The sequence below is a fragment of the Apis cerana genome, linkage group LG14 (assembly GCF_029169275.1).
Source record: "Apis cerana isolate GH-2021 linkage group LG14, AcerK_1.0, whole genome shotgun sequence".
Taxonomy (NCBI): Eukaryota; Metazoa; Arthropoda; class Insecta; order Hymenoptera; family Apidae; genus Apis; species Apis cerana.
In genome coordinates, this window is record NC_083865.1 from 8,080,987 (window position 1) to 8,095,237 (window position 14,251).

Sequence of the window (14,251 nt, forward strand, 5' to 3'; positions counted from 1 at the left end):
CGATGCTTCCTAAAGGGTGCTTCTTTACAAATGGACGACTGGTACTTAAGCTTCAAATCTTGAAGATCTTCCCTTTAATAAATCGTTCCTTTCCTTCGAAATAATAAATACGAAATAATAAATTCATCAAATTTCTAAATTTTTATTACGAAAAAATATTGATATTTAATATTCCCAAAGATTATGTATTTTCGAAAAAATTTCAAGCGATCGATGCTTGAAATTTTATCATCCGCGAATTTTTTTCTTCTTTTCGTTTTCTTAAATATTTGTCGTCGATACCGTGCATTATTCGACGAATGACAAACAGCAGACAAATAAGAGGAGATTGATTCGAGAGATATTCGAGTAGACGTTCACCGACCCCTCGTCTTGGTGGGGTGACTTTTTATCCTAGGGACCGTTTTTTCTCTGGCTACGAAGAAATTCCTCAGGAATTCGTGGACCGTTTCAGGGGCGGCTTTTTGCATGATGCCTCGTGATGCTCGTGACCTTTTCCAACCTATTCCTTGAAGCGTACACCAGTGTGAAATTAAGTTGTAGGAGGTCAGGGTCTAGCCTCGTGTTCCTTCCATTCAAGAAATCCTCCTCTTTGTCGAATTAGAACATTATCGTTTTATTTCTCGTCCAACCAGTCGAACGAACGAACTTCTTTCTTTATCGTATTTACTTTGGTCTTAATAAAAACTCGCATTTCACGTTTCATCAGCGTGTATCAGATAATTAGTTAATTAAATATGCGATGGTGCGAGCTCGAGTTTCGTGCTCTGTGAATTTTTTGACATCTTTACGATCGTGTAACTCGTAATAATAATATTAGATCGGCAGTACTACGAGAGGATTAGTCGGAATTGGTAGATAAATATCGCGGAAAAAACTATAGTTTTTTGGAGAATGCTCAGTTTTTGCTTCTTCCGTGAGGAGTAGATATGAAAGAAATGACACATTCTCGGTCTTTCGCGTTCTTTTGCCGTTTCTCTTTTGTAATTAATGTCACGATGTATTTTTATCAAGTTATACAGTAAACAATTCTAAATATCTAATTGATAATATATTATTTCTAAATATTTGAAATTTTTTATTAAAAAGTAATTGATAAATAAAATTTTTTCTCGACAATTTTTTGTCGACTTCGCGAAACAATTTCCTTTTTTTTTTTTTCGCTCGATCTTTTCTCTATAAATAATTTTATAAAAATAATACTAGATTAATTGATACAACTCTAACGATATATTCGATAAAAGGAGCGAGAAGGAAAGAGGCATTAGGAAAGAGAAGGGGATAATAAGAGAGAGAGAAAACCCGCCCGTTTCCCCACTCTTTTTCCTAATCCCACCGCGGTAGCTCGTTACCCCCACCAATATTCTCGCAGCACGAGCAGCTCGCGATGTATCGCGAGGGGCAGAGCCGAGGTCGGCCGAAGAGGGCCGAGCACGGCCGAACGGTTGTTCGAATCGCGACTCCCGCGTCAGTGCTGCAACCGCGTCCGCGGTCCACGGTTCACGATTTCCGGGCCTTGCCGGTTCTGTTTTTTCCCCGCTCGTCACAACGAAACAAAAAAAAGAAGAGAAGCAAGGACGATATCCGTTTTCCAGAAGGAGACGCGTGCTACCTGTGCGACGAGTGAAAGTGATCGATCGACAGTATTCGCGAGAGGAAGTTGACGAGAAAAATCAACGGTCGCTTTTCCGGTAGCAGCGTTTTCCCGCCACTTTTCGTCGCCGGTAAAATGGCCGCGGTTACGATACCATCTTCTCCACGGAATTCGGCGTTCGAATCTCTCGTGCAGTGAGCCAGAACGAACGAGTAGAGGATCCGAGCTGCAAGGAAAGAGAACAACGAGAACAGGTGAACGGCTTCGAGCTACTATTTATCATGAGACACATCGACCTCGCTGCGTGGACCGTTGTTCAGGAGGTGGTTGTCGTTTCGATGGCAAGCCGGTAGGCTTTTTCGAGAATTTTACCAGTCATTCTGCGTTTCCTGGAGCTCGAGGAACGCGATCATGGAACTGGGAGTGCCGTACGAGCAGCTGATCTGTAAATGGTGATGTGGTGAGAAAGAGTGCAATGACAGTGGGAAACGAAGTCCAACTGTCGACGGAGCTGATCACAGGGACGTCCTGAGGGAGCTCGGACGAATGGGAGAGAGTAAAATATACGATAAAGAGTGCAGTTTCGAAGTGCAATATCACGAGTAACCAGTGTGCAATAATAAACGTTCGACCGAGACTTTTCGTAAGAAAAGTGCGTGTCGATCGTGTGCCTATGTGTGTGTGCGTGTGAGACACCGAGAGAGACAGAAAGACACGGACCGTAAGATAAGATAGACGAGGAAGGAAGATAATGTAGAATAATCTAGTCAAAAGATCGAACAAGGAACGATATTATTTTTAACAGAAACGTTTTTCACCGGTTTGGACTCGATCGAAGGCTACGAGCCAATCACGACGCTGGAAAGAAAGAGATAGATGGACAGCGAAAACATTAGCTCAGTGTGGTACGTACACCCTTGACGCCGTTTGTAACCGACATGTTATGTTTACATCGTGCACGAAGTTATCCATAGTTCGAGTTCGGTTGTTCGCGGCGTAACACGTACGCCATATTTCGTGCGTTCGATTACTGTTACTTTCGATTATACTTTCGATTACGTTTTTTGGAACACATGTAACGTAAATATTCCGTTTCCTCGAGTAGTGCGTTTTTCAATTTTGAAAATTCACAGTGCAAAATGCGTGGGAATGGGACAAAACTTTTTATCGGAACACAATAGTGAATTATTCGAAAAGTGTATTGGTCGTTATTTCTCACTACAAAGAGAAGAAGAGGAGGAGGAGGAGGAAGAAAAAGAAGAAGAAGAAAAAGAAATAAGAATAAGAAACTCGACGTTTTTCGAGCATTGTACGTGGATCGTGTTCAATTTAGAAGAAAATTTGGAAGGGAAATTCGTACCGGCAGTGCGATCAAGTGTTCGCAGTGACGTAATAAGGAACCGTGGCGCCTCGGGACTATTCTACGGTGCCGAACGTATTTCTCGTTGACGAGAATCGAGTGTTTGGACGCGGGAAAGCGATTAAGTGACTGTATTAGGTGTTCTAGTGAAATATGTATCCGTGGTATCGGGACAGCGTCGCGGCAGCGGCGGCAGCCGGCCTCGGTGGCCCCGTCGGAGTCGTCGGTTCCGGGTTCTGCTCCACCGGTCCAGGACAAGGCGGCACCACGATCAAGACCGAGAGCGGATATTCGGATTGTATGCTGGCCCTGGACTACGTGCAGAGTAAAGTGAGTAATTTTTCTTTACTCTTTTACGCCGTTTTTTCTCCTTTTTTTTTTATCGGTAGGCGCTTACGTTGTTTTATCGCTGGCCCCTTTGAGCGTGGAATTAATTATTTTCCTTCCAGAAACTGTTTAACGATTATATTAGTTTCGTCGATGATTATATTATAATTACATCGATATAATTACTACGGGTATAATTAGTTTCGATAAATAGGTTTATGTTTAGGTTTTTATTAGAATAAATAAGTGTTAATAGGAAAATTTAGATTTACTTTTCTATATATTTTTTGGAACACGTTACTATGTTTATATTTTGGAACTCTTATCTAATATTTCTCTGTAATGGATTATACAGTTCAAGCATCATGTTGATGTCGACGTCGCTTTCTTGGAAGATTAGATTCCTTTTCGAGTGTTTATAGTTAATCTGCAGTAACAATATTGTAACAATATAAACAATATATTAGAGTTTAGATATTCGAAGAGTTTAGATAGATATTTGTAATAATTTTTGCTTAAACGATTGTTTCTCGTTATTTTTATTTTTAATTAATTTCACGCTTAAAGGGATTGACTAGGGATTCCTAATCGAGTTAACCGGTAGGAAAGCCAAAATTGAACGTAATTGACTGGAATCGCGTAATAGTAGGTTCGGAACAAGATTCTGAATGAAACACCCTTTTTTAAGCTTTCCTCTTCCACAACTTAACTCGTCTGCTTGGTTTTTATTAGCCACTCTTTGGAGTAACGTTTTTAATGACTCAAAGAAATTCTTGGAGCTCTTTTTCGAGTATCTGTTATTATTCATTGCGGTGCTCAAGTATATTAAATATTGAATAAAAAATCTCCGTAAATCGGAATATTAAAGAAGGCATTTATCAATACACTGGTTGTATTATTTTATTTTAAAAAGTAGTAGGATAATCAGTGTATGAAATTTATATATGATTTTCGTTTAATCGTAATGAATTAAAAATACGCGATATCAATAATTTTCATTTTACGAAAATAATTCTTATTTGTTTCATTGCTGTTGAAACAAATTTATAGAATGAAATCGGGAATATTTTATTTTTTACTTTCTTCATCATCGCGATATCATCGTTTTCAAAATTTTAAGAGGAAAAAATTTAATAGTTATTCGAATCTTCTCGATTATACGTTATCATCAATTATCACAGATAATTTAACAATTTCTTTCGCAATTTATTTCACGAATCCTGGTTTCTATCGAGTTACTTCTAATTATAACGATATTTCCTGGTCAAGAGAGCTACTTTGCTTTAAGCAGATTTGTTTGTCCATCGTTCGCCTATTTTTTGTTTCACCTTTGCCTTATACCGTTTCGATTTACATTTCTCGTTCCAAAACACACGTGTTACAGTTAAGGAGCGAATCAGTTCGCTTTTGGTTTTCCTCAGGGTATATAAACAACCTGATACGATTCTACGTTGATTTATTAAGCGACGATGTCGTGAATCGGTATGGAATCCGTGTGTTTCATTTTTCTCGTTAATGGATGCAATATCGTTTCTTGGTAGGGAGAATTCTTATACCAAGGTGGTTGTGCAATTGTGCGGAGAAATGAAGGGCAGGAAGATGCATTTTTTCCAAGAAAGAAAATCTTTTTTTTCGTCATACTGGAAAATTTTGTATTAATTATTTAAGAATTTTTACATTCTCGTTGGATTATTCGTTTATTTATTTTCTTACATTTTTGTTTTCTTTTTTTTTTTTTTCGTTATTAAATGTTATAATTTTGAAATTATCATCATTATATTTCTTTTTCGATTAGAATGAATAAATTTGAAAAATCGTATCGGAAAATTAGGGGATAGATTTTTATTTTTGAGACGGAATATCGGGTCGAGTCGATAGAAATTATGGCGATAGAGGATCGGAATTCAAAAATTATTAAAAAGAGAGGAATCAACGAGGAATGGAATGTTAAAACGAACGGAAGCAACGTTTTTGCGAGAAGTATTCATTTCGTCGCGGAAAATAGGATTATCTTGGACGCGTTTATATCGCATAAATCAAATGCAATTGGAAAATCAATGTCCATGTTCTCTAAATTGGAGTACACTACTGAAATCATTAAATCATCGAGAAAAAAAAAGAAAGTGCTAGGTAGTTATAATTTATTAGTATTTATAATTCTTAGTTCGACATTTTAATGCAAATTTACGTCGCGGAAAATTATAAATCACGTTGATTTATTTGATTTATCTTTAACGAAGTGTTTCGTGAAGCATACATCTCGCAGCATGTTGTTTTTTCACGGGGAAAATCTATTTATCTATTTGTCGGTAAAATTATTCCTCTATCGAAATTTTTCCAATTTCACGAAAGAAATCGTTAGAAATCGAACGATATTGAAAATTAACACAAGGATTCAAAATTTATTAAAATCCATTCAATTTTTTGTTCGAATTTTCCTTTCTATCGAGTATCATCCATTCGTCAATTCCATTCTTCTCTCAATTTTGCTCAAACAACAGACGAAAAATCCGATAAATATCAAAAACCTATCATTTTTCTATAATAAACTTAAAAAAAAAGAAGAAGCAATCAGAAAGGATTTTCAAAATTTCGAGCAGCAAGATCGAAAGGATCGAAAAGTTAAACGGGAATCGTATTCGTCCGAAAGTTGGAAGTGGAGCGATCTTTTGATATTTGACGAAATAACGCGGGGGTCGTTCACCCCCGTCGTTTCTTTCCGTCCCCTGTGTCGCTCGGCGCGTAAAAAAGCGGGGACGAGTCCGAGTCCAGTTTTTACCATTCGCAAATTATCGTGCTGGCCGGGACAATAATGGCATTGTACGTCTTCGAAGACGAAGATTAATATCGAGATTATCACGCGGGGTAGCAGTGAACCTGATACCTCGCCAATGTTAATCGGCGGGCATCCATCGGCGGTGTTCACGAGTTCCGCGTGCTATTTTGCATCATTCCGCGTTGGGTGAATGATTGCGCCGTTTCTGTAATTAATGTGGTACAATATGCCCGCGACAGAAACTCCGTGAAATGTCGCTCGATCCTCCAACTCGATAGGCTTGTTGTTTTGCCCCGCACGCGTTTTACACGCCGAATCGAGAAAGATCGACTATCGGGGCTGTCTTTCCCTCCCCTTCTCCCGATTAGGCCTGTTTAGATGTTTGAGAGAGCGAAGCTTTGAATCGTCGGATTCAATTTTTCTCAAGTATATTTTCGTGAATGGAAAATTTTAATTCAATTTAAAATTTGCGGAGACAAATCGTTGCTTTTTGAATCGATTTAAAGGCTCGCCTTTTTGCTCTTTTTCAAGGATCTTTCTCTGTTTCGAAATAATTCTCCATTCATAAAGAAGGAGATCGTGAAAATTAGAAAAATTACCTTATCCGATAAATTTGCCCACTCGTTTATCTCGCGAGAAACGAAAAATCTTTCCTCGCATTCTGTTCCTCGATCCATTCTGTTCTTAACCGCAGAAAGAAAAATAAAAATCGATCGAAAGGAAGGCGTTCCCCTCTTAGAATTCTCTTTCTCGCAAATTGCTTCAGTTTTCAGCGTCTATTCTTTTCCGAAGAAGTGAAAAGAATGGATCGAAAAGAAGGTCGCCACGCGCAACGTTGTTCACGGCTGAAACCGATTCGATTCTTGTCGAGCACCGAATCCTCGTGTCATTTATCCGCGATTACGGAACAAATTTGTAATTAATCGATTCGTTTATCTTTTCGTCGTATTTTCCTTTCCTTTTCTTTTTCTTTTTTTTCCTTTACATCACGGTGTAAAAACAATCGTTTGCGATCGCGCATTCGTAAGAAAATAATCCGGCGTGTCAACCTGTGAAAATGATTTGCCTGTAAAAAGTATCTCGAACTTGTTACTCGGATAGTTGCATATACAGTTCTTCGTACAGCGATCGTATAGAAAGCTGTTATTTCCCCCCCTCCCTCCCGATCCTTTATTCCGCAAAATCGAGAATCGTGAAAATTGATTAGTAGCGCAATTGAAATTTGCATCGATCGTTTTTTTCCCCTCCCTGTGGAAAGATCAAGGTGTCTGTACAAGATAATAGAAATTTTTTTATTTTCTTGCTTCGCCTCGTATATATATATTTTTTATGCCGAGTTGTATCGCGTGGATTCTTGCTGGATATATGGAATACCATTCTTTTCGATCAAATACAGGTAATTGGAGATAATTTAGGCAGTTTTAGAGAAAAATTTGTATCATTAAATATTCGAATCGATCGAAGCAAGTTTTAACTTGCTCCCTTCCCAAGTGACTGAGTACAGGATCAACGCTCTGGCTCTAGGATCCTTATCGTTTCGTGTTTCCCTTTGCAAAAGTTGGGATTCCAATTCAGCAGAAGATTCATACAGATAATTATCACCGAATCAATAATTCTCCATTCTCCTTTCTCGCGCTCCACACTCATCAAACCACATGATTCCGCATAAAAAAGGGAAGTTGAATCGGCGCAAGAAACTATCCTATTGTTGCATCACCAACGTTCTAAAATCCCAACGTTCAATCGTAATAACCGCGAAAAAACAATCACAAATCATACGTAGTTTCGCGTGACGAGCAGAACGGATCGATCATTTTTATTGTAGCATAAAATCGTAATTAACGACGTTGTAACTCGAGTTATTGCAAAAGGTTAAACAACGATAATTAACGATTATCGTTGGACAAAAGATTACGTTTCTCTTCTCGATAATTATCGATATAATTATTCGATCGTCTCCGTTTGTCGCCTTTTCTTTTTCCGTTTTCCTTTTCACTTTGTCTTTTCCTTCTTCTTCTTCTTCTTCTTCTTCTTCTTCTTTTACTTCTTCTCTTTTTATCCATGATCGAACAACGTGTCAATTAACGTGTCGTGGCGAGTGAAGAGAAAAAAAGCGACATGTCTGTTTCTTTTTTTTTCTTTCTTTCTTCTTTTTTTTTTCTTGCTCGATACAGGAAATCTGGTGAGGCGACAAAAACAAATACAATATCGTATCCGTGTAACTGATTCTTTTTCTTCATCGCTCTTTAAAAAAAGAGTTAAAATAACGCATATGTTAGTAGCTTTTAAATAGAACGCGGTTTCTTATTACGGTTTTATTTGATATAACTGTATACAACTAGCACGTTGAAAGAGCTCGATTAAAAGTTTATCTCGATATATATATTTTTTTTTTTTTTTTGCGAAACGTGGACAATTATTTTTCCTCAAGTTTGATCAAAATCAAATTGAGTTATCGTTTCTCGAGTAGATAATATTATATATTGTGTTGTATTTGTTCTTTTTTTTTTTCTTCTTCTTCTTTAAAAATATAACATTGCGAGGAAATTTCAATTCAATCTTTTATCGTTGGCGTGGATCTCTCGCAATTTTTTTTATAAAAATTGTTATTTCGTACGATGTTGATTATCTAAATGTAATCTTAATACAGCTAACTGATTATCGAACGTGAGAAAAAAAAGGCCATTAAACCGTATAATATAATGCCGAGCTCTAATAGTAATTTAAAAAAGAAAAAAAGAAAAAAATGTATCGATATCGTCTTCAATCTACAATTAAAAATTTAGAAGAGAAGAGAAAATTGTTCAATATCGAGATATCGATTATCCTTGTTAAATTAAAGAAAATTTTTCCCTTAATCGTTTCAATTATTCGATTCGATCTCGAGGATAATAATTCATTACTATCAGATGTTCAGAATCAACAAGTGTTTTTTTCTTTTTCTTTTTTCTTTTTTCTCCCATTAGAGCTAGAATTATTTTAATTCGCGTCAGAGAAGATTATTGTCTTTTGATCGATCGTATTATTAACTTTCATCTAGTGGAATAATAGAGAGGGAACGATTTCCTGGTTCTTGGATATTTCACCCCTCCCCCCTTCCTCCGACGTAAAAGATTAACAGAGGCCTGTAAATTGCGTACGATGATAGAGAACGGCAGGGAAAATTAGGAAATCGAGCGAAACTGGGTTAAACCGCGCGCGTTTGGATCAAGGATTACGAAACACGTTGCTTCTTTCGCGCATCCTGCGCCTCGTTTTAGAAAACGAACTTTCTTTTCCCTTTCGTCAAGTATATAATCATCAAATTGTTGTTGCAACTGCTCGTTTAACGTAACATTTAATTACCATCAACGAGGTTTGCCTTAGATAGATATTTCCTTTTAAAAAAAATATGCGTTTATTAAGTAAATCAATAAATTTTTGCAAGCGGATACAATTTAATTTTTCAATGGAAAAATCCAATTCTTCTTCTCGCTGTATATTTTCTGAATACACGTGAGAAGAAGAAGCATTTTCCTGTAAAATAAAGGAAAATCCATTGTTCCTAAGTTTCATTTCCTTCGCCATTCTTTCCCCGATCGTTACTCCTTCTACATTGCGAATAAAGATGATTAAAACTAGTTAACCGACAGAAAGAAATTACAATCTGGGAATTAAATTAAAAGACCGTGACTTATTCGAATTTACATCATCATTCCCCTAATTAATCTCGCGTGCAAAAAAGAGAAGAAGTGACATTCCAGGTAGAACGAAAAATCAATTTTTTTCAAATCGAAGTATTAAGATCGATGAATTTCACGGCGCGTTGATTTTTCAAGCCAGGTTGCCAGACTTAATTGTATAAAAGAGGGCGCGGATGAATTCGTATCCCTCGCCAGCGTAATTGCCACGCTGGTTGCCAGCCCTTGTTTTTTCAATTATGTACATTATGTATATCCCGTTTCAACCGGCTCGTTCCCCGTCCGTCCGTCCGTCCGTCCGTCCGTTTTCCATTCCACGAGCATCCAACGGCTCGTGGCTCCGCGGAGCCGAGATGAATTTAATTCGAACGATTACCGGGAAAGCGCGATGACAGCAGATTATGGGAATAATTACGGTGTAACGTGCGAGCGCGGGATCGCAAGGCCGTGACTAATTGCCGTGCTTACGGCCAATCGTATCCCGTCATCTCGTCAGGTCAACGTTGGATTCACGTATATTTTTATGCTAATCGCGGGTTATCGATAGCGCTTTGATTCCTCTTCTTCTTCGGACAATGGGATAATTGGGAGAGGGAGGGAGAGAGAATTTTTCATCGAGGTTGCCAGAGCAGCTTGTTTTTTTTTTTTTTATGAGTTCTGATTTCAGATTCTTTTGTCACGTCTCTTGTTTTTGTGCAACGGGATAATGGAATGGTGAGTGAATAATGAAACAGAGAGAGAGAGAGAGAGGGGGGGATGAGGTTAATTGCAAAGTTGCGAGAGATTAGGTAATTTTAATTATTCTTGTATCATATCGTAGGATCTGAGGAATAAGATATTTCTTTTTTTCTCTTTTCATTGGAAATAGAAATCGGATAATTGATTATAACGATGTTTCGTTCTTGAATTATCTTCTTTGAAATTTAGGGAGGGATTTACCATCGGTTTGCTCCATTTTTTCAAGGGTTGTCCATTAATCGAGGCGAAATGGTTTATTTATCGAAATGAGAGAAGGGAAGAGCGGTGTAACGAACGAAAGAGAACTTCATTGGCTCCAGAGTCGGAGGTGAGTGACAAAAAGCCTCTGAAAGTGCAACGTGCAACCAATTTCCCCTTCGTCCTGTCTCACCACTTTTCCGCTCGGCGGCCGTAAGTGCGATCGTTTCTAGTCTACCACGGAGCGGAAAGCTCGACATTAGCTCGCCGTTTTTACCCAACTTTTCGTCTCTTGTTGCCGTTTTTGGTTTTATCACCCATCCCATCTCGCGAAAACATCTCCCCTTTTTTGCCCAATTCCGTTCTCCCTTTCGATCACCTCACCTGGATCTTCCAGCCGATCTTACTCCTCCTCGCTCTTCATCGCTTTCTCCTCGGTCGCCTCCTTTTTTCCTCACAAGTTTTGTAATCGTTGGACAATATTAACCGCGCGTTTGATTTCCACTCGAATTGACGTTCGATTGTATGATTCTAAGATATCAGAGTATTTGGCTTCTTATTCTATAAATATAAAGGGTAGTTTTATCTCGAGTTTTCCAAAGTCTTATTCGAATATTAATTCGATTGCTTGCTAAAATAATTAGTGTTCCAAATATCGTATTCCATCGTGTTAATATTTTCATTCCTAAAATATGGCATACCCGTTATTCTTATCAAGTCAACCGATTTCATCATCGAATTTAAGGGAAACGAAGCAAAGGATTAAATTTTAACGAAAGAAAGAAAATATGATTTGGTTTTGTTTTGTTTAGAAGGTTGAGGATGGTCGACGACCTCCTCCGTAGGGTGGAAAACTCGTGGGATTGCTCGAGTCGGCTGGCCGTAAAAGGAAATTAAGGGATCGAGACTCCTTCGTTAATTCTCATAAATCTGAATGAAATTAACTTGCCGTGTTGATTTTTCCGCTTGGAAAATCTTTGTCGGCGGTTTGAGATGAGGAGGGGGAGCGCGGCTCGTTTAGTTAATTGTAAGAAAAACAACGTATTACTACCGCGAGTTGCAGGCACGCGGAAGCGGATGAAATTCGCGTCCCGTGAATCCTGCGAATTTCGTCCGTATTAAAAACCTCCTTTCCCGACTTCTTTAAATATCGATCAATTATTTTCACGAACTTTCGAACCAACAAAGTGTACTCTCTTACTCATTTTTCTTTTTTCCTTTCTGCTTCCTTCAAACCAGGCGCAACATATTCCAACGATTAATCGTACAAGTTTTATCTATACCGTTAGACAGCCGTGTTTACTTGTTACAAAATCGAGCTATTAAATGATTCCAAGCGGTCTTAAAATAATTTTCCAAAGGACAGAACTGGAAAAAATACCCGCATATTTCTCGGTTCGTGCTCGCTCGTTTGAGCGAAATTCCCCTCTCGAAGGTTGTTTCGCAAAGGAGAAGGAAAAATGACTCTACTAGGCGCGGGTATGCCGGGAACGTTGGACGTTGGGTCGTAAATTCCGCAACGTTCGCAGCGATAATTCCGTCGATATCGAAAGGTTTTACAAACCTTTCATCCAGTTGCACAGCGAAAAAAACAAGAGAGAGAGAGAGAGAGAGAAGCGAGGCGCGATGTCGTAGGCGTTAAAACACGAATCGCGTTGGATCGCGGAGAGTCGATTTTTCAAGTTGAAGGCGGCCATTGGCGAGCGGGCCCCGCCGTAAAAGGCCGCGCCTAGGCCCGGCCGGCTTTCCAAATTTGGCGGGCGCAAGGGCCTTTTTGCGAGGCCCGTTGCAAAAATGGCCGTGAGGCCGGGTGACAACCGAGCTTCTCCCTCGGTATACGGACCACGGTTAAGTTCAAGGTGTTTGTTTATTCTCTTTCTCTTCGATCGCTTCTATTTTCGATTTTGGACGGGCATCGCGGTTCTTCCTTTCTTTCTTTTTTTTTTATGTATCTTTTACTGCTCTTTACGTGATGTTTCCACTGCTTGTCGGATGAAGATGTCGACGAGAGACGTTTCCCTTTTCCTTGTGATATCGTGATTACGTTGGACGAAGAACAATGGGAGCGTCGGATAAAGATGTCAAGAATAGGATTTTTTTTCGTGTAATTTTTTTATCACCCTTGGACGAGGATGGGAGAGGATGGCAGAGGATCTTTGCACCGGCAACGAATGGAATACCGTAAAAATATGGAATTGTAACAAATTCTTTATCAAATCATCGATTCACGAGAGATCTCTCATTGAATTCGAAACTCGGTTCCTTTCAATTAGCAATACTTTCTTGTTATTTCCTTACAATTAGTCCAAAATTATTCCACGAATTTTCCTTTTCCAAACGAACGTATCTCCTTAATAATAATCAAATCCCGCCCTCAAGTAATCCACCCGTTCTTCCTCCTCCGCTCCCCTATCCCCTCCCCTCCTTAATCATCGGAGCCAAAAATTGCACACCCATCGAAGTCCTTGCTCCGAAACGAAACGGACGGAAAAGTGGAGACATCGTCTCGACGCAAAGATACGTGGCAAGATGAAGAAGAGAAGCAGGCTTTCACAGGGAGAGGGTTGGAGAAGAAGGTTGCTCGAACCTTCCTCTTTCCACGGGGGAGGAGAAAAGGGGGAAAGGAACAAAAGTGCTGCAAAAGTGGAAAGTTGGAAGAGGAGAAGAAGGTTCGCGGAGCGTGCGCGTGGAGGACGTCTCTCTCTCTCTCTCTCTCTCCCGTTCCACCGTATTCCCTCTCCATGCTCTCTCTCTCTCTCCCTCTGTCTGTCTGGTTTCACGTCCAGGTAGCACGTCCTCCGATTGGTGGGCGTGAACGCAGGTGCGCGTGGGTGGGGGAGGCGTGGTGACGGGTCTGGATTGGCCCACGGGCACCTAGGCAGAGCTTAAGCGGAGACCGGAAGTGGGGCCGTGGAAGAGGCAAGGAGCGAGGGAGCTGGAAACCTCCGCTTGGACACACACACACACGCACACGCACACACGGAGGGGCAAAAACGATATCGCATCTCGCGTAAGGGGCCGACAAAAAGCTGCCAGGTGGCATTTCGCCTTACCTTCAGGGTTACTGCCTCTGCTGCACGCGAGCGCACCACGGCGAAGTACACCGGATACCCTGCGCCGATCGACGAGGGGAGCGGAAGGGAGCAGCGGAAGGGCGCGGGGAGAGGGCAGGATTTTTTCCCCTCTCTTTCTTAGAGTTTTATTTTTATTTCTCGGGGTGGTTTCTCTAGGTGAAGGGGCGAGGGATGATGGAATATCGGAGTTGGCTTTCAATTTGAAGTCTTCGATCTGGATCGAGTGGAGAGTATTCCGATGATAGTATCCGTAATTGTCAGTAAGTTTAAGATTTCGGGGGATGTTAAGGGGATGGAAATACGTTTTTTGCTTCTTCTCGTTTCATTTTCATTTTTGGAGCGGTTTTTGTAAGTTTGCGATGGATTGGAATAGGGAGAGAAGGAAGAGGTGGGGGATGACGGAATATCGGAGTTAGCTTTCAGTTTGGAAACTTCATTTTGGAGTGGAAAAAAGTCTTCGATCTGGATGGAGTATTCGGAGTGGTATCTGTAATTGTCGTCAAT

General features: G+C 39.8%; 1 protein-coding gene across 1 annotated transcript in view; it reads left to right on the forward strand.

Moving 5' to 3' along the window:
• The first annotated feature begins 1,475 nt into the window (after positions 1–1,475).
• The window catches only part of LOC114577337 (zinc finger protein rotund-like), a 200,677-nt gene continuing 187,901 nt past the window's right edge, over positions 1,476–14,251 (forward strand). Inside the window, exon 1 of the mRNA XM_062084562.1 lies at positions 1,476–3,284. Within this exon, the coding sequence (XP_061940546.1) occupies positions 3,108–3,284 (177 nt within the window). The 5' untranslated portion in view covers positions 1,476–3,107. The remainder of the gene's footprint in view (positions 3,285–14,251) is intronic.